Source organism: Anabrus simplex, chromosome 9 (genome assembly GCF_040414725.1).
Source record: "Anabrus simplex isolate iqAnaSimp1 chromosome 9, ASM4041472v1, whole genome shotgun sequence".
NCBI lineage: Eukaryota > Metazoa > Arthropoda > Insecta > Orthoptera > Tettigoniidae > Anabrus > Anabrus simplex.
The window spans coordinates 10,692,098-10,713,458 of NC_090273.1; the positions used below are offsets into that span (position 1 = coordinate 10,692,098).

At 39.8% G+C, this 21,361-nt stretch overlaps 1 protein-coding gene across 1 annotated transcript in view; it reads right to left on the reverse strand.

Moving 5' to 3' along the window:
• Positions 1–8,463, reverse strand: part of scat (VPS54 subunit of GARP complex scat) — a 112,467-nt gene extending 104,004 nt beyond the window's left edge. The window contains exon 1 of the mRNA XM_067153860.2: positions 8,219–8,463. Coding sequence (XP_067009961.2) covers positions 8,219–8,316 — 98 coding nt within the window. The 5' untranslated portion in view covers positions 8,317–8,463. The remainder of the gene's footprint in view (positions 1–8,218) is intronic.
• Between the last annotated feature and the right edge of the window lie 12,898 nt (positions 8,464–21,361).

Genomic DNA, 21,361 nt, shown 5'->3' on the forward strand with positions numbered 1-21,361 from the left:
CTTAGAGTTTGTAAAATTGCATGGATAAAAGTTTTGTCTTCTTGTGCGTATGTGAGATAAAACACTTTCAATTTAAAAAGGGTGCCAAATGTATGGATGAAATTCAAGTAAAATATGTTCAGCTCTGCTGTGTGTGTTGCCCTTCCCCTCACAGCAGCTAGCATAAGCCCAAGAAGAACACGAAGTAGTACATTACAAGCTCGCATGTCAAACACAACTCAGCTACACCAACAACAGTAAGTACATATTCCAATTCACACACATAACCCTTAGACATTCCTCCGCACAATATCACTTATAACTCAATCTTATCTTCCACAGATTAACATAACATCATTGCACAGCTACAAATGGGAAAGGAGCCACTACTTTGAAACCAATGTCACCCAAATTTACGGACGCCAATAAGAAAACATGAATTGGTTCTTATAAAAGGGCAACACACACAGCAGAGCTGAACATATTTTACTTGAATTTCATCCATACATTTGGCACCCTTTTTAAATTGAAAGTGTTTTATCTCACATACGCACAAGAAGACAAAACTTTTATCCATGCAATTTTACAAACTCTAAGAATAGCAGCTGAAGTGTACAACTGTGAATAAGACTTAAATACGGAAGTTAGTCGATGTATTGACCACCAAGCAAGAACGAATGTTCATGTACATGAAGTGTTTTTATGTATTGTTTTTATCTTGTACATATATATAAGTTAGTTTAGGAAAAGACGTGTTTTATACACTAGTTTTAAGACCTTCAACATTTTAGACATACAGTTGCAATATTGCACAGAATGACATATACGCCAGCTCACGCTAAGACGTGCCCCATTTGTATGTAACTAAATGTACATCATCATCATATGGCATTCCTTCAACACCACAATCTTAATCAAAGCTTCATTATATTAATATGTATATATGGTTCAGCTGAAGATGACCTTGAATATGAGGTCGAAACCGGTCCTGTAGTTTAATATATACAATAAATAAGTATTGATTGGTGGAAATCCTCTCCTATTTTTAATTGTGCAATTGTCAATACGGAAATGAAGATTATAGATTACCATAATTCTTCTACGGTTTTCCTGACGATCCTGTTTTCTGTCATCCTAAGTAGATGTCCAGAGAATGAGATTTGTTTCTTCCTTATTGTGCATTTCCTTGTAGACTGTTACATTAGAAGCTAGTCTCCACTGTCTATTTTCTTGGTACTTTTTCTTTACCCACATTCTGATTATTCTTCCTTCAATTTTAAGCATTCTATTACTGCAGTGTTAGTTGTTTAGAAAATGGTTTAACTTGCATATGTTAATTCTGGTTGCTTAACTATTTTACAGTGTTTTAATTTTGTGGCTAGTGAGAAGCCTTTTTAAATTATTTTTTACTGTATGGGTTCTTGGTGATAATATCAATATATTATATATTATATTATATTGTGCTATGGTCGGTCTATTTATTATATTATGCCATGTCAGCTTTACACTGAGGTTATATGTTGTTATTTCTCTTAAATATTTAAATTTGTCAACAATTTTGATTTTGTGTCATTCTATTGTCATTTTATGAGTGGTGAGGGGTCAATTAACATGATTACCGTCTTTTCGCAGGATATTCTGAGGCCAATTTTCTGTAGTGCTTCAACTTGTTGGGCTTCCTGAACGATGTTGGACAGGACATTTAAAGCTATGCATCTACCAATTTTGATGCTCCTTGGATTATCCTTGTACCATTCTCTCATTATATATTCAAAGGCAAAGTTGACCAGGAGCAGCGACAGGCAATCTCTCTGTCTGAAACCCGCCGGGCTGAGTGGCTCAGACATTGGACTTCTGACCCCAATTTGGCAGGTTTGATCCTGGCTCAGTCCGGTGGTATATGAAGGTGCTCAAATATGTCAGCCTTGTGTCTGTAGATTTACAGGCATCTGAAAGAACTCCTGCGGGACAAAATTCCGGCACCTCGGCATCTCCAAAAACTGTTAAGAAGTTGTTGGTGGCACGTAAAAACAATAAAATCATTATTATTGTCTGAAGCCTGTATTTTTTATGAGGTATGTCTCAGAAAATTCCCCCATTTTTATGGCTGTTATGCCTTTTAGCTTCCAGTTTGTTCTCCATGGCAGAATCCATTATTCTCCTAGGTAACCCATCCTCCTACATTCACCTCACATGACCCCATCACTGAAGCCAGTTGGTATGTTCAACTTCGTCCATCAAGTATGTTCCTAACTTAGCCTTATCTCCTCATTTCAAGCACCTTCAATCAATCATCAATCAATCACAACTGATCTGCATATAGGGAAGTCACTTAGGTGGCATATTCCCTTGTAGGATTCCAGCAAGATATAGCAGATGTCTTGGATTCAGGAGGTCAAATGGATTGTATTGTGATTGACCTATCTAAGGCATTTGATACGGTGGATCATGGGGGACTACTGACAAAAATTAGTGCAACTGGACTAAACAAAAGAGTGACTGAATGGGTTGCTATATTTCTAGAAAATAGATCTCACAGAATTAGAGTAGGCGAAGCTTCATCTGACCCTGTAATAATTAAGAGGGGAATTCCTCAAGGCAGTATTATAGGACCTTAGGTTTTCTTATATATATATAAATGATATGAGTAAAGAAGTGGAATCAGCGATAAGGCTTTTTGCAGATGATGTTATTCTGTACAGAGTAATAAATAAGTTACATTGTGAGCAACTGCAAAATGACCTCGATAATGTTGTGAGATGGACAGCAGGCAATGGTATGATGATAAACGGGGTTAAAAGTCAGGTTGTGAGTTTCACAAACAGGAAAAGTCTTCTCAGTTTTAATTACTGCGTTGATGGGGTGAAAGTTCCTTTTGGGAATCACTGTAAGTACCTAGGTGTTAATATAAGGAAAGATCCTCATTGGGGTAATCACATAAATGGGATTGTACGGTAAATAAAGGGTACAGATCTCTACACATGGTTATAAGGGTGTTTAGGGGTAAGACCCCAACTACAGTAGGTTTCAGTGTATCGGACCCTCACCAGGATTACTTGATTCAAGAACTGGAAAAAATCCAAAGAAAAGCAGCTCGATTAGTTCTGGGTGATTTCCAACAAAAGAGTAGCATTAAAAAAAAGTTGCTAAGTTTGGGATGGGAGGACTTGGGAGAAAGGAGACGAGCTGCTCGACTAAGTGGTTATGTTCTGAACTGTCAGTGGAGAGATGGTGTGGAATGACATTAGTAGACCAATAAGTTTGAGTGATGTCACAATCTATATATATAAAATAAGAGTTTTGTCTGTACATTGCTCAGAATTTGAAAATAATGGTATTTCTGTACCGGTCATGTCCATAGTAACAAGAAAATGCACTTTTTACTTTTCCGTAATTTCTGTCTGTCTGTATGTACACGCATCACGAGAAAACGGTTGAAGAGAATTTAATGAAAATCGGTATGTGAAGTCGGGGGATGAGCCTCTACAATCTAGGCTACATATCATTTTACTCACGCTGAGTGAAATGGTAGTTTAGGGGAAGGCCTAAAATTGAATTCTCAACTATTTATGTTATTGGTGGTCTAATTAAAATCGGTACGTGAAGTCGGGGGATGAACCTCTACAATCTAGGCTATAAATCATTTTACTCACGCTGAGTGAAATGGTAGTTTAGGGGAAGGCCTAAAATTGAATTCTCAAATATTGTTGTTATTATTAGACCTATCTTGATGAAACTCGGTATGCAGTCAGGAAATAAGTCGCGATAGTCTAGGCTGTAAATTATTTTATTCATGCTGAGTGAAATGGTAGTTTAGGGGAAGGCCTAACATGTAATTCTCAAATATTTCTTATTAGAGGTGTAATCTATGAATGCTACATAACTAAGGTTATAGGCCTATGGTATTAAATTTCCTATTATTCATGTCTTATACATTGTTACCGTACTGGCTATGATCACAAAGATATTCTTGAATTTGGATTTTTGTTACTAAGTCCACGTCAGCGCCAATGGGTAAACAGTATTTAATGAAAATCGGTATGTAAAGTCGGAGAATAAGAAACTACAGTTTACGGTATAAAATATTTTACAAATCACAGAGTCGAAAGAAAACTAAATGTGTAGGCCTACAATATAGAAAGCTCATAACATTGATGAACAATAACGTTACATTGACCATTGTTTGTCGTGATGTGCTTTGTGTCTTCTGTTACCCCTCATCTCCAGTAGATAGGATTACTGCTGAGTACATAGTATTTTTTATTTAATTTACGTCACACCGACATAGATAGGTTTTATGGCGACGAAGGGATAGCAAAGGGCTAGGAGTGCCTTAGGCCTTAATTAAGGTACAGGCCCAGCATTTGACTGGTGTGAAAGTGTGAAACCACGGAATACCATCTTCAGCGCTGCCGACAATGGGGTTTGAATCCACTACCTCTCGGATGCAAGCTCACAGCTGCGCACCGCTAACCACACGGTCAACTCGCCCAGTCGTACAGAGTGTAACAGCCTGCCTGAATATTGATGGAAAGTAGCTGGGGAGTTGGTTAACTTTCTTCTTTAGCATGCCATTCCCCTGGTTTATAAATTTTCTGATACTACTGGTACGTAACACACTGGATCATCATAGGATTCGGGCTATTCAATCCCTACTCTGAGGCACTGATTGGGATGAACAGTGTGAATATTTAGCAGAATAATGGCAGATGAGTGTTCATGGCAATCTGCGGCCTGGTCATCCCAGCTCTGGAACTTTGGACTATTAGATTGGCACCGCAATCTAACCACAGCACTGTTCGTTAAATGTGATGAAATGTGCGGCGTTCCATTTGATCGGGTACTTTATATGATAGCATTGCTTTTAATCGCTACATTCATACTTCCGTTTTTGTAATGACCTATGTTTATTTCAGTTAGGAAACCACAAAGTCAGTCTTTCTGAGAATCCCGTAGCGAAGCACGGGTACATCAGCTAGTATGAAGATAAAGTTGGAATTCAAGAGGACAAACTGGGGCAAATATTCATTTATAGGAAGGGGAGTTAGGGATTGGAATAACTTACCAAGGGAGATGTTCAATAAATTTCCAACTTCTTTGAAATCATTTAAGAAAAGGCTAGGAAAACAACACATACAGAATCTGTCACCTGGGCGACTGCCTTAAATGCAGTGATTGATTCACAGTTATGCTTACAGTGTTCTGTTGATCTAGAGAAGACTCGATGGAATTAGACGGGTTATTTTCCCCCTGTGGTTGGGGGTGCTAGAATAACACCCACGGTGTCCCCTGCCTGTCGTAAGAGACGACTAAAATGGGCCACAGAGGCTCTGAAATTGGGAATGTGGGATGGCGACCATGGGGCCCTAAGCTGAGTCCCTGCATTGCTTCAACTTACTTGTGCCAGGCTACTTACTTTTATCTATCCTATCCGACGTCTCTTGGTCAACTCATGGTTCTTTTCTGACCCCAACGTCATTAGGTTTCCAAGGCCTGGGTAGGTAGTCTCATTTTTACACCTTTTGTGGCCATTGTCTTCCTTTGGCTGATACCTTCATTTTTCGAACTATTTGACCCTTTCCTTTTTTGCCTCGGTAATGAAATGGTGTATGGCTTTTAGTGCCGGGAATGTCCGAGGATACGTTAGGCTCGCCAGGTGCAGGTCTTTTATTTGACTCCCGTAGGCGATCTGCACATCGTGATGAAGATTGATTAGTGTTAGGCCTAACAGAGAATGGTTGCCAGTTGTACTTCTTCTTAAAACAATAATCACCATCACCACCACCACTACTACCACCCTCACATGGGTTATTACAGGCAACTAAAGGCATTTACAGTGACATTTGGGTCACAGTGAGAATTCCTGGTAGAATGAATAAGTTCAGAATAGTTAAAAGGGTTAGACAAGGCTTTATTTGACTTCACTTTCACTTTTGTTATTCCTAGTTTAATGGAACATTTACTAAAAGGTACAAAATGGTAGCAAGGAGTTCAGTTTGGTTGAAATTTAGTAAACAGTTTGGCCTCAGCCAATGACTGTACTGAAATGTGCAGCGAGTATGATATGAAAATTAGCATTTCCAGAATTAAAGTGATGCCAGTTGCAAAGAAATGATACAAGTTTTCATCAAACTTACTTTCCACCTTTGAGTGAAAATGCCTGTGAATACCTTGCCCAGTATAGCCTACTGATCAATAAAGTGTCACAATACTTGCTGCAAATCTTCCTGTTCCCTTGCTCACAGCCAAGTGGAATTATTGCTTCAGTCCAATTAGAAGGTACTTTACTCAAGATCCATGCCAAACCTATTACTCTATGTTCCATTTTGTCCCTCCCTTTCAACTATTTTTCACCATTTTAGGTCTACTTTTACCCTTTCCTACTGCTTTACGACAATGCAGTTTAACCAGCTTCTCCAATTCCTCAAGCATAATTTCATTGCTGTCATTGCTTTCCTTCCTCTGAACTTGACTATTTGGGTCTCCTGAGAAAGATTTTCTTTTATTTATATTCCAGGAAGGACAGCCAAGATAAAAAAGAAAGTTAAACCAAAGGATGAGGATAAATATGAAAAAAACAGCTGGAGAAAGTAAATCTGCATGTTCTGATGTATTCCAGTTAACATCCATATCCATTACTTCTGCATATCCAACGAGCTTGTTTCTCTATCCTAATTTCATCAGAGGGGAGTGGGCAATGACAGTGACTGAAAGAGATCTTCAGTTTTAAAGTAAAAAGTGCAAGTTAGGTCAAGATAAACTGAGGAAGGAAGCAAAAGTTAAAAGCTCTGGTTTTCAGCAGCCACAGAAAGATTGGCTGCATCCTGGTACTTAGGAAATCAGGATTGCTGAGAACATAGAAACTAAGTTTATTTCTTACCTCTTTCTGTGTTTATCTGGCTTTTCCTATAGTTCCCACATAAAGACCGGTCAAGATGGCCTTGCGATGAATGTTGAAGCCTGCCTTCCTGATGAAACCAGGAAGCAGAAATGAGCTTGTCAGAGTCTCAGTAGAATTGGCTTTGATGAGAAGAGTAGTCACGGTGGTGGTGGTGGTGATTATTGTTTTACGAGGAAGTACAACCATTCTTTATTAACACTAAACAGAAAGGAAAATATGGAAAGGGTCTGACACTTCAAAAAATAAAGATATTGGCTAGAGAAAGACAACGGCCATGAAGGGCGTGAGAATAAGACTCCCTGACCTGGAGTGCTCTAATACCATCGGGGTCAGAAAATAACAAGAGTGGACCGAGGAAGGTCAGATACGATAGACGAAAGTGACGAGCCTGGCATCAGTACCGGTAAGTGACAGCAATGCCAGGACTCAAAGGCCCTTCCAATGCTACTAATTTAAGAGAACCTGAGGCCCCTTTTAGTCGCCTTTTATGCCAGGCAGGGGATACCATGGATTTATTCAACTGCCCCCACTCAGAGGCAGAATGAGGAGAGAGCCCATCTATGTGAAGACAGATGTGTGGGGCCTGTCACTGTCTTTTCTGTCTATTGTTCTCTCTCCCTACAGTAACCTGTCAGTGTGTTTATCTTATTCAATGTTCTTTTCATGTTCCCATCTTTCTACACACAACTTAAAACAAATATGTGTGTTTCTTTATGCATTCCCTTATCAGCTCATTCTGTAAAGATCACCGAGGAACTGAAAGGGACAGATTATGTTACTAACTAAGCTTACAATTAACTGATGAGCTTGGTATAGGTACACGAGCTTGCAATTTCACACGACTGTTATACTTGCGATCAATGTATAGGACCTACAGTTTTATATGGACACCACAACACAGACATTGCTTTTGATATTTTATCTCCCTAATTCAACAGGCGTTGGTAGGCATCTGAACACAGCCATACACGTGAGAAGCTAGTGACACTATTATGCTATTATGCACCTCTCAGTATTGATAATCTTGAATCAATGCTTCATCAAGTTCTCTATTTCACAAATACTTTGAAGATTTGCACATGATCTTCCATGTACAAAACAATTCCTAAAATTCTGTCGAAAGATCTTCAATTACCCCTTTGATAGGCACTTTCTTATTACCTATTCAATATTAATCTCACACTTAATAATTACATAACCCTTAAAATCACTAACACATGCTTTCTAAACCCTAACCTAAATTATATTTTGTACAAGCAATGCATAATGTATCTTGCATAAAATGTACACGTACACTTATAGTACTACGATAATAATATAAATGAGTTTTCAACATACCGAGTAAAGTCTTGCTGGGCTTTGAATTCTACGTTATTGCAGTAACTGCAGTGGTTCCAGGTATGTTTGTGTTCAGAACTTCTCGAAACTTTTGCCATTTCTTCAAACTTATTTCAACATATTAACCGAACTCATAATGTAATATATTAGCACTAAAAACTGTCATATCTAAATGAATAAATCTATAAATAATAATGTAAACAGGTGTATATAACATCAAAGTCTTCTGGTGTGCACAAGAGTTGGCGGTCTATATTGAAATAAAAAATCAACATAACACATAACACCATTTTTCGATTGCTGTATATCCTATTATGGGGTCCTTCAGAACAGAACAAGTGAACAGTTTGAAAAACATGGTATTTTTTTATTCACTGTTGACACGAGCCCTACAGCAAATCAGCTGTGAAATCTGATCCACGACGGCAGAGCAAATCGTACATATCTACTACCATGATGCCATCTATATGCTGATTTACGAACAAATAGTAACCGTTGCCGGCCCTGATATCTGGTGGCAACGGATGTCACTACCGCAGATTGAATGTCAACATTCCGCTAGATGGCCAGTAAATCTGCGATTATTCATGGTGGTGGGCGATACCGCTGCCTACGCTGTATTTGCAAGGCCTTGAAATGCACTCGTGGAAACGGGTTGCTTCCTAGTTCACCATTCCGTCGCCAGGATCGCGTTCTTGCCCCCTTGTATTCGCATGGCCGTATATTATGTCAATAAGTAAATTATATCCTAAATAAAAAGAACTGAATGCTTTTGCGAGTATTGGCGGTACTTTATTTATAGAGCGGTGCTGCATTGGCATGGATATGTCATTGAAGTTTCAAAACATTCCTTTTGAGGGGCTTCTTATCAAGTTTCAAAACTTTCTCTTTTCTACTTGAGTGGCTCAAAGCAATGTTGTCTAACAGAGGTCTCAGAAATTTTTATTGTAGAAAAAGAGATGGTTTGTCGCCTTTACACTTTCCACACTTAATTTCACTGTCGAAAACTCTCTTCGGGGCAAGTACTGCGTAGCAGAGGTGACAAATTCCGTCGTTCAGTGCAGAAGTTCCACAGACGATGATTTTCGGTATCAGAGGGCTCCTCGATGTTGAAAACGAATAAGACACAATGTTGGACTTTGAGTAGCTAGAGGAGAGATATGTTCTAAACAGTCTTTACAGTTTGTTTTTTTCTTTTGCCACACGAACCATAATGTCATTTTATTCCGCTTGGCGTCTTAGGTAGCTGAAGAAGAGTTCGATGTCATAGCTCGTTAGGTTCCTCGTCAATGCATAATGCAAATGTACCGGTATACGTATGAGGTATTTTACGCAGGCCACAGTGGATTGGGTAGTCAAGATCTATGCCTGATACATTTCTCTCATGAATCTTGTTTACTTTCTCTGAATCCTTTTGAAGTTTCTTAATATATGACAGGAAATCATTAATTAACCAACTGAGGCGTTCATCTTCAGTACTAAAAGATGCTTTTTTTTTTCTTGCTGGTGGCTTTACGTCGCACCGACACAGATAGGTATTATGGCGACGATGGGATAGGAAAGGCCTAGGAGTTGGAAGGAAGCGGCCATGGCCTTAATTAAGGTACAGCCCCAGCATTTGCTTGGTATCAAAATGGGGAAACCATGGAAAACCATCTTCAGGGCTGCCGACAGTGGGATTCGAACCCACTATCTCCCGGATGCAAGCTTACAGCCGCGCGCCCATAACCGTACGACCAACTCGCCAGGTTAGAAGATGCTCGTTTGTTCTCGTTCCTGGAATATGTCCCATGTGAGGTAATGCAGACGTCATGCACATCGAACAATTTCATAAAATGCTCCATAAAACAAATGGCTTATTTTAAACTGTATTTAATGCTCTTGAGACAAACTACCCCATACTTTTCAAACCAGAGATTGTTTCAGGGGAAAATACAATATTTTTAGCTCTCGCTACATTCATTTTTACCAAATTTATTGGGCAAATTATTTTCCTCGTTGATTTCCTAATTTAAGATTTCTGAGTTTGAAGATGCCTCTCAAATGATCGCCGGTCACGGTAGCATTGTTTACAAAAACGTCCAGTGACAAATTTTGGGATCGTCCGATTCTTATGACGTAACTCGGATCAAAACTTAGGAACAGAGGCCTACTTCGATCAGCTTGAATTCGTATCTCATGCGTACTTCCTCTGTATAATGATTCGAACATTGAACATCCACTGGAAACTTGTGAAACGAAATTCCACTACCTTTAATTTCTCGTAAATAAACCATGACTGGAACTGCGAATGCTTAACATCAGGCGAATACTTAATACATTCGCAACCAACTCAGTTAATGTACACGTTTAAAGGCGCGAACCTGGTTATAGGGGGCAAGAAAGCGATCCTAGCGGCCCGGCATTGAACTTCAGTGTAACCACTTCCATAGCGTTTTACGGGCTCTATTTCCAGGCCTTGTATTATAACGTAGGCAACGGGCAATACAATATGTGGAAAGTGGATAATTGTTTGGCAACGCCAAGTATTGCACAAATTATTGACAAGTTCTGAGTGGCAGACGTAGAATATTTGGTTTGCGTTGTAAAACCATATCTCTTATGAAGGTATGAAAAAGACGAAATAAGCTAGAGGAAAGAATTGTGGTTGTGGTGATTATAAAGCTGGAATTCAAGTTGAAAAATTGGGGAAATATTTGTTTACGGAAAGGGGAATTAGGGACTGGAATAAGTTGCTAAGGGAAATGTTCGATCCATTTCCAACTTCTTTGAGATCCTTTAAGCAAGGGGTAGATAAACAACTCGGATAGGAAATTTGTCACTTGGGTGACAGCCCAAATTTCAGATCTATGGTGAATGATGATGTAGCCTGAAACTTAAGTGTTTTTGTATCAAATGAATAGTTTAGGTCATTTTAAATATGGCGACCACGCTCCCACACTTCCTGTAAACCGGCTCCTAACATTACAAGCTAATAGCAATAGACGAAGTCAAATAAAATACAATACAGTACATAAGTTACCGTTTAAAAAATATAGACTGAATACATCTAAATGTCATTAAATAGAGCACTATATATAAAAGGTGTATATACACAGAAAAGTAAACTAAAAGATTATCATAACACTTTGGGCTAATTGTCTTTTTTTTTCTTTCTTTACGTTGCACCGACACAGATAGGTCTTATGGCGACGATGGGACAGGAAAGGCCTGGGAGTGGGAAGGAATCGGCCGTGGCCTTAATTAAGGTACAGCCCCAGCATTTGCCTGGTATGAAAATCGGAAACCACGGAAAACCATCTTCAGGGCTGCCGACAGTGGGATTCGAACCCACTATCTCCCGGATGCAAGCTCACAGCTGCGCGGCCCTAACCGCACGGCCAACTCGCCCGGTGCCTATTTGTGTATTGAATAGTACCAGTAAACCGTGGAGTTGATCATAACTACCAGGAAGGTGCTGACTTTCATATTCGCCCGTTAACAATAGAGTTACTTTTCTTGAAATTCTGATAGTAAATAAAAACTGTTTAATATCACCCATTTTTTACTTTCCATGATATAGCATGTGTAAGCTTTGATTTGCTCTAATGACTAGCCCGCTATGAATGCTGAGCTGAGATGATTTTTCACTTATTTACTCCTTGGAGCTACGGTCAGCTGAATATCTTGATCTTCTTGATCATACATTTCCTGTCGATTCCATCTTTTGCACGTCTACACCATCTGCTCACTCCAATAGATCTCAGATCTTCCTCCACATCATCCAGCCATCTCAGTCGGGGCCGGTCTGTTAGAGCCTTCTTTTGATACCTTTCTTCTTCCCCTTGCACATGCCCCCACCATCTCAATCTTCCCATTTTGATCGAGGGGGCTACCACGTCGAGCTATGTATACAACGATCTCACTTTTTCATAGAATTTGTTTCTCCATATCTCCTTTTCATGGACCGAACATCTTCCTCAATACTTTCCTTTCCCAGACATTCAACTTCTTATGCATAACTCAGTACTAGTACTCATGGCTCACTCCCGTAGGCTACATTAGGACAGGATTGGTCAGTTTTGTTGACTGTTCATAGAATTTGAAGCACCCGTCACGATCTTTGGTTCAGAGATTTGCGAGCCAGAGTCTAAGTTCATGGTAACTAAAAGTACGACAAGAAACAGAGAGAGTCAATAATTAAGGCTGCCAACAGATCACAAAGAACATTTTACTCTCTCAATTGAAGTTAAAAAAAGAACAGGAATTTAAAAAACTAACTCTTAACAAGACAACGACCAAACCAGTTCCAATGTATGGTAATAAGGCATGGGTTAGGTGCGTCAAGAATTTGACATTTGAATTACAATGTCACCATGGTATGAAAGCTGATTGCAAATGTTATCTTACTTTGATCAGTCATTACGCTAGCGAGTGAACACTAGCACGTACGATCACTTCAAAGTTTATTAGAGATTGTTATACAGTAATAGCAGGCTGGAAAAGCAGAATACTCATCACACACTATTATGCTGCTGATACTAACATTTGAATGTACAACATCAAGCAGATGGCCTACATGCTACAGTAATCCATTATGTGTAACATCTGAAGTAGAACATACGGCGTTAACATCTTCATCCGCCGTATCGATTGATTCATCAGCCGTATCTGTCAAACTACCGCCGAAGTCGCTGGCTACCACATCCACAATGTAAGTTTCCCGATCAGTTTGATGATTATTTTCCTAACCATCATCTATCATAATTCCTTCAAGCTCCTGCTCTATTAATGCGTCATGGCACCAGGTTGCCAGTAGGATTTTTTTCTGTACTTCGTAATCCTCCAAAAACGTTTGGTGAACAACACATTGAACAAAATCGTTGAGATATGTCGTCTTCGCACGTCGCCGACGATTACTTGAAGTTAGGATATGACTTCCGTCCTTATCCACTCTTTCACATAGCTAGCCTAGCAATGTTACATAGGTACTGCATTATCACATATATTTGCAGCTTTTCACAATTGTTGAGACCTTTCTCTTTACAGAATATTAAAACATTGTATATGATCTCACTCTTCTGAGACTGGACCATATCGCAAGAGTTCCGTTAATCAGCACATAAGTAACATAAAAAGAATAAAAAGAAAAGTGTCTCTTTGCGAAAAGCTAATGATCATGAATATGTCTTTCAGTAAATGAAACGCAATGTTATATCAAAGAGAACTGCAACTCTACGTCGAAGGAACTTAACTTGTAGCCGCAGCATCTTTGGGTACAAAGGCTTACGGTAACGAGTAACGTGCGTTACTGACGGAACACAGTTTGTCGCGTTACGTTACAGAAATTTTCGGATGACACCCTGCAGTAAGACATATTTATGTTAAAAACTGATCTCTCTTAGCAGTACACAAGTCACTAGTATTGTGACTGTACAGCTTGCGCAGAGATAACAGATTGCGCTTTTGTTTATAGCCATTAAGTGGTTCCCCTCAGTGCCATCGGTAATCTCTCACCAGATGACAGATTCCACAAACATATGTGTTGTATTTACATAGTACTTTTGGGTGTTACTATTGTTGATTGTGACGCATTACTGAAAACCTCCTTGTAAGGAGGACGAATACAAACACTCTACTGTAATCTGAAGGCCGTATAAGTTAATCCAATAACAATGGGTCTCATCGTGTTTTGGACGAGTCGCCTTGGCTTAATGGGGGAGTGAGTGTTTGTGTACATCCTTTTACACGTGAGGGGATTAGAGGGTAAAGGGTATAAGTGTCAAAAATATACTTCTGAGAAAAAGAGCTGCAATGCTTGGACCTTTTTTTTTTAAAATTCTGGTGCGCGTTAATCATAACATTATTAATATAAATTTGTTCTATGTAGTGTTGTGCATTTGCATATGAAGTTTTAAGCAATAATAATGATTAACCTTGGCAAAATATACTTTTATTTTTTCGTGCAAGCATGCAATTTCTTGCTCCCTTTTACTTTCAATTCATCCACTATCACCCCTTTTTCCCCTTCAGATAATTGCAGGTTTTGGTTAATGTTCCGGATAATAAAAAACAACTTGTATCATTTTTATCATCACAAAATTATACAATTCATTATTAAAAATGAATAATGTTAGATATGAATGATTATTAATCTGAATCCCAGAAGTATTCCATGACATCATCATCATTGTCCTCCGCTACTTTCGTAGAAGACGGCCACTGCAGTAGATATATACAGTATACATGTTTACTTTTCTTTCGGCCATGCTTGAGTGTTTTGTAAAATTCATGGTGAATTGCCGGCAGATATTGTAGATGAGGCTGGAAAGCATAGTACTACATCAGTGATTTCTGGAGGCACTGATTGGTGGTCTCCCAAACTAATGCTTTTTCATGTCATAAGTTTCAAACTCCAGATCTTCATTGAACAAACACTTGTAGTAATGTGTCAAAGGGCGATCACCTTAAAAAGGGATATATTGAAATTTGCTGATCCTTATAACACTATATTTTAGGGACTCTTCTTTGTTTTCAATTACATTCAATTCATTAGTAATATTATGACTCCTTAAAACCCGCGGTGCACCTTTGCAACTGCATACTCAGGTTTACTCCAGCTGGCTTACTGTAATCGGTTTGGAGGCAAAAAGTTATAAGTGCACGTGACTCCCTCTATCGCCAGACAATATAAGAGTTTGGTGAAATGGTTCTGAACCAACACGCTGGATTGTGGCACCTATCACTGTCTTGCCTTACACTTGCCGCTTACTGACTCCATTTTTTATCTTTTTAATTTTGGCACTTATAGCCCTTTGCTTCTAACCCATTTACATTTCCTCATCTACACACGACACACCGCACTACCATCCACCACAGAAACACGCAGTAGTGAAGCGGCCGTGAGGATCCTATACTATACGCTAACTGGTGTATCACCAATGGGTCGGTGGAAGCAGGTGGCCATGGCTGGTCCGCGGTCCGCCAGCTCTGTACTCCGAGCAGAGGAGGGGTGGTCACGGCTCAACCGTGGCTCTACGCCTCTGTATTCGGGAGACGGGACAGGCCTGGACCTCACGTCTGGCCCCACCTCACCTTCTTCGTGCACCTCCTTCACCGTAACAATTCTCCCGGCCTGAGGAACGGCATTACCCGTCAAAGAGGCCTGCCTCCACCTTCAGAGGACGAATGAAAACGTAGTCTTCCCAATAATGAGGAAGAAATGTGTACAAAAGCCTACACCAATTTCATGTTGGCCTAATAACCTTTGCTATTCCCTATTTCACTCTAGCCTTATACTGCGTAGGAATAATAATTTCACATTATATGGTACTCGATTGCGATTATCTGTAGGGAGGGCTGGACTCTGTACAAAAGTGACATTCAGAAATCAGAAACATTTGAGATGAAGTGAGAAGACGATGAATACAGATGTGCTAGACAGTGTTAGTGAGGAAAGACGGCTCATCAGCAGATCCAGAGGAGGAGGTGGCCGTAGTTGGGCCACAGACTGCGCCATGCTGGCCTGAAGAGAGAGTGAAACAGTTGGAGAGCGCTCTCGTGAAAGGCCAAGAAACACGCTGAAGAGGACGTTCTTCTTTGGTGCGTCCCTGAAAAGCTACGAAGAGGTTGAAAGGACAACTCTATACCCGTCATATTGATGATGATGATAATGATGCTTGTTGTTTAAAGGGGCCTAACATCGAAGGTCATCGGCCCCTACCCGCCATATTAAAAGAAGCGTTTTGACAGATACGGCTGGAGGAGCATTGCACGGTGTTGCCATATTCCTTCCCTCTTCCCGTTTTCGGCTCACTTGTTCGTTCGTTCAGACCGCTGCGTTCTGTTGTACGTAACGTAACTCAGAAATGAGAGTTTTGGCAACACGAACCGACCAGCAGGCTTATCTCCATGGCAGCCATACCCCCTACTCGCTTCTCCCCACCCAGGCAGGCAGTAAACGGACCTCGCTCTAGAACTGTCAGAACACATCTCTATATATATCAAATAAGAGTTTTGTCTGTACATTGCTCAGAATTTTTTAAAAGAATGTATTTCTCTATGGATCATGTTCACAGTAACAAGGAAATACACTTTTTTGAAATTTTCCTTCATGTCTGTCTGTCTGTCTGTCTGTCTGTCTGTCTGTCTGTCTGTCTGTCTGTCTGTCTGTCTGTCTGTCTGTCTGTCTGCTCATCACGAGAAAATGGCAGAAGAGAATTTAATGAAAATCGTTATGTAAAGTCGGGTTATTAGGCCCTACGATCTAGGCTATACATAATTTTATTCTCGCTGAGTGAAATGGTAGTTTAGGGGAATGCCCTAAATTCAATTCTCAAAAACCTGTGTTATTACTGGCCCTATCGATAAATTACACATAACTAAAGTTATATAGAATTAAATTTTCGATCATTTATGTCCTTTGCACTTTTACTGTACCGACTATAATCACTAGCTGCGATTGGGAATTGGAGGGCCAAAAATGTAGAGACAAGAAAAAGTATTGGGGTTTGTGGGATATAGCGGACGGGGGTGGTACGGAGGCGGGATATAGTCTGTACATAAAAACTAAAATGTGGTAATAATAGATTTTTGAGATTTTCATTCAATACTATATAATAAATCTTTCACCAAAGGGACAATATTACATATGTATTATAATTAAATATAAGTACGGCGTGAATATACAATTAAAATCATTTAGTATTTGACCACACACTAAGAAACAAAGAGACACAAAAGAGACTGCCAGACTGACGAATTCGCGCGACAAGCGGGCGAATCATACCTTAGTGTCAATGTGACCTTGGCAAGAAATATATCCCTCCCATTCTTCCTCACAACACATGCAAAGTCTCTACTAATTGCTGTAGCACTTACAAATCGGTCAGCCGCGACGAACGATATTTTGTGCAATTTTTCCGTTAGTAATTTAGTTAATAATTAAAGAAAAAAAATGAAGAATTAGTTGATGAGACAACAGGGCTTGTACAGATTGCTTTTTTTCTCTACAATTTGCCTTACGTCGCACCGACACAGATAGGTCTTATGGCGACGATGGGACAGGAAAGGCCTAGGAATGGGAAGGAATCGGCCGTGGTCTTAATTAAGGTACAGCTCCAGCATTTGCTGGTGCGAAAAATGGGAAACCGCGGAAAACCATCTTCAGTACTGCCGACAGTGGGACTCGAACCTACTATCTCCCGGATGCAAACTCACAGCTGCACGGCCAACTCGCCCATTTTTTAATAATTCCTAGTTTCAGCTGGCTAAAGTAAAAAAGTAATATTTTCTCCACAAAGTTGAGAGGCCACTTACCCCCTCCCCCCCACCTAATCTCCGCTACTGGCTGTGATAACAAAGATATTAATGGATTTCGATTTTGTTGCTAAGTCCATATCAGTGTCGAGACATGAGAAAATGCTTGAACAGAATTCAATGAAAATTGGTAAAGTGAGGGAATAAGGCACTACAGTCTAGGTTATATATACTTTTATTCACGATAAGTGAAATGGTAGTTTAGGGGAAGGGGTCTAAAATTTAATTTTTAAATACCTGTGTTATTAAGCATTTTAATAAAATCTTATTCACAACGTGTACATGACTTCATCTAGAATTCTGCATAGGCCTACAGTGTAGAATTCTGTAGCGAAGCACGGGTACACCAGTTACTCTCTCAATAAAATCACTATAAATAGATAGTGAATACTCATCGTAGGAATAATCCAGTTGTAGACCTGATTACAAAAGATGTTGATAATGATATCTATGATGATGTCGATATTCAACATACACTACAAGGGAAAAGTGAGCTCGTGTGAGTCTAAATATCCAGTGAGTATCACTTTCAGTACCCCATTATTATTATTATTATTATTATTATTATTAGCGTATGGTAATGTACACAAAACAATACAAAGATTAAATATAAATGAACAGTAAGCACAAACCATTATATATATAATTATAAGATATACACATAACATTGAAAACAATCATGCAAGCAAAAGGGTTCAAAGATTTAGATCCAAATTCTCTAGCCATTGTATGGCCTCAGCAGAAGCCACCACAAAGTCCTGGCTAGATCCAGCGAATGCCCTTCCAATGCATTCGGTGACGATATGGTCGATAGTCTGTTTAACTGCACCAGTCACAGGCTGGGGAAGATCTCATACCCCATTTAAACATCATTGAACCACATCTCCCGTGGTTAGTACGGACTCTGCTGAGGGCTACCCATGTCTTGCGGGGTAAATCAAAGCCAGCTGGAAGATTCTTATAATTGAACAATGCCCGCCATTGAGTCGGAGCTACGCTGTTCCACTCTTGTTGCCAATCTGCTTTTGGATTGAAATCCCTCCTAACAAGTTCCTGTGCTGTTTGAATAGGAGGAGATCTTGATTTGAGGCGGCTGAATCTGACGTTAGCATCTTCATGGATGGGGAGATCAGGATTGGTTAATATCTTGCTGTATTCTCTAAACAAGTTGTTCAATCTTCTAATTCTAGGAGGTTCTATGTGGCTGAGCACTGGCAACCAGAAAAGAGTAGTAGATTTTACTGTGCCACTTATGACACGCATTGTTTCATTCAGGACCGTGTCCACCTTTTTAGCATGAGAGCTGTTGATCCATACGGAAGAACAGTACTCAGCTGTGGAAAGCACCAGCGCCATAGCTGAAGTACGCAAAGTAGATGCAGAGGCTCCCCATGTGGAGCCAGCAAGTTTGTGAATGATGTTGTTGCGTGACCTTAATTTGGCTGCTAGGTTGGTTAGATGTTTCCTGTATGATAGCGTTCGGTCGAGAGTAACTCCAAGATATTTGGGGTTGGCATTGTGAGGGAGAAGAATTCCATTAAGTGACACTTTCAAGGTGATATTCGCTTGCCGGTTATTTAAATGGAAGAAGCAGGTTTCCGTTTTACTAGGGCTTGGTTTCAAGCACCACGTTTTGAAGTATGTGCACAAAACATCCAGATCTGCATTTAAAGTTCTCTCTTTCACATTAGCATCCACATGCTGACTAATTATTGCCAGATCGTCGGCATAAGCAAACTGACGAGAGCTCGTGACAGGTATGTCTGCAATATACAAGTTAAACAGTAATGGAGAGAGAACAGATCCTTGAGGTAACCCATTGTTAAGTACCTTTATTTTGCTGTGATTTGTATGCATGACTACCTGGATAATTCTGTTTGAGAGCATATTGTTAATCAGACGCGACATATGACTACACTTTGTCAGTTTAAAGAACTTATATACAATACCTTCTCTCCACACTGTATCATATGCAGCTGTTAGATCAATAAACACTGCACCACTCTTTAATTGCTTTTCAAAACCTGTCTCAATATGTGTTGTCAGTGCAAGCACCTGATCTTCACAACTACGCTGAGGTCTAAAACCAGTCTGTTCATTGGAATGATTTTAAAAATTAGAGGACTTATTCTATTGTAGATAAGCCGTTCCAAGAGCTTAAAGCAGACACTCATTAAGGCAATTGGTCTATAGCTTTCGACAGAATCCATAGGTTTACCAGGTTTTAAGATAGCTAGTATCTTAGTTCGTTTAAACTCTGAAGGGAGTTTACTTGTTCGGAGTATGTTTGAGAAAAACTGCACTAGCCAGTTCCTTACATTTTTTCCACAGTACTTCAAATATTCTGGGTGTATACCATCAAAACCCGGGGATTTTCCAGTTTTCAATTCATTTAAGGCAAGCAAAAGCTCTTGCTCAGTAAAAGGAGCATAAATGTTGGAAGAAGTAGTGTACTCCTTTTTCAAACGAAACAGTTCGTTTTTTATAAACCTTTTGTGTAATTTGTCTGGCTTGGATTTGGACAAACTGGCAATGCGACTGGCAATATGATTAGGTGAAACCTCTGGTTTCAGCTGGGGACTGTGAGGTATTCTTCCCAGCTTCTTTAGAAGGCTCCAAGCTTTTCTACTTGAGTGTCTGAAGTCCAGTGTATCTATGGTTTCCTCCCATCTGCTTCGTCTAGCTTCATTTAGTTTATAAAGGAGCTCGTCAGCTACATCTTTTTCACCACTCTCCTGGAAATCCTCATAAAGTACTTCACAAGCCTCATCCCACCCTGGAATAAAGTCCTTTCTCACTCCACGGGAATATGTCTTTTAGCGCATGTTAGAGTAGCTTTCACAAACCTAGAGTAGTTACTAACCTCAGGAGGAATCCATCGTATGGTACTGTCAAGATCAGCTGAATAGCACTCCCAACTAGCTTTACTAAAGTTCCAACGAGGGAGTGGAGAAGATCTTATAATAGGAATCTGCATTCCAGTTTCCAGAAGGACAGGTCGATGTGGAAAGTTCATAAGAACTTTACGAAACACAGGTAAGCTGGATCCCTGACAATCACATGAAGCAAAGCACAAGTCAGGATTGGTTTCTGAGTCCCATCTTCCTGACTTGAATGTACGTTTGTCTTTTGGATTGAAAATCAGTTGTATGTTACAAAGCTCTGCCCACTCTATAAGTTTTTCTCCACACTGGTCACTATATCTATAACCCCACAGAGTATGATGACTATTGAAATCACCCACATAGATGGATGGGTGAGAGATTGTTTGAAGAACACTGTTAGGCCACTGAATTCCTGGAGGTTTATAAATATTTATGATTGATACATCATTGAATTTTGTAGTGATGTTGAAAATGCCTGCATCAGAATTAGCTGAGACTAAATAAGAGCAGGCGATGGAATTTCGAACAAAGGTTGCAGTTCCATAAGACTGATGATAAGTAACTCCCAGTAACTTGTATCTAGGAATGTTTCCTCTTGAACGAAGCTGAGATGGATCAGAGGCATGAGTTTCCTGAATGCATATTACATCAACATTATTTTCCAATGCCAGTTTGGAAAGGTAGTCACTTTTAGATCTACTGATTCCTTCGATGTTGATTTGAAGGACTCTCAGAACAGTTCCCAAGGGCTTTGCAGATTGGCTCTGAAAAGAGCTAGTATCATTCGTTTTGTGTACCATTAGCCAGGAGATCACAAGTGATAGTCTGGCAACCAAAAGCTGACGTTCAGTTCAGTACTGGCAACACAGTTACCTGTACCTATCCAGGGGCACCACGGGGAGGAATCAGCATCACCCCCATTAAAACGAATGGATACCGAGCTCGATAGCTGCAGTCGCTT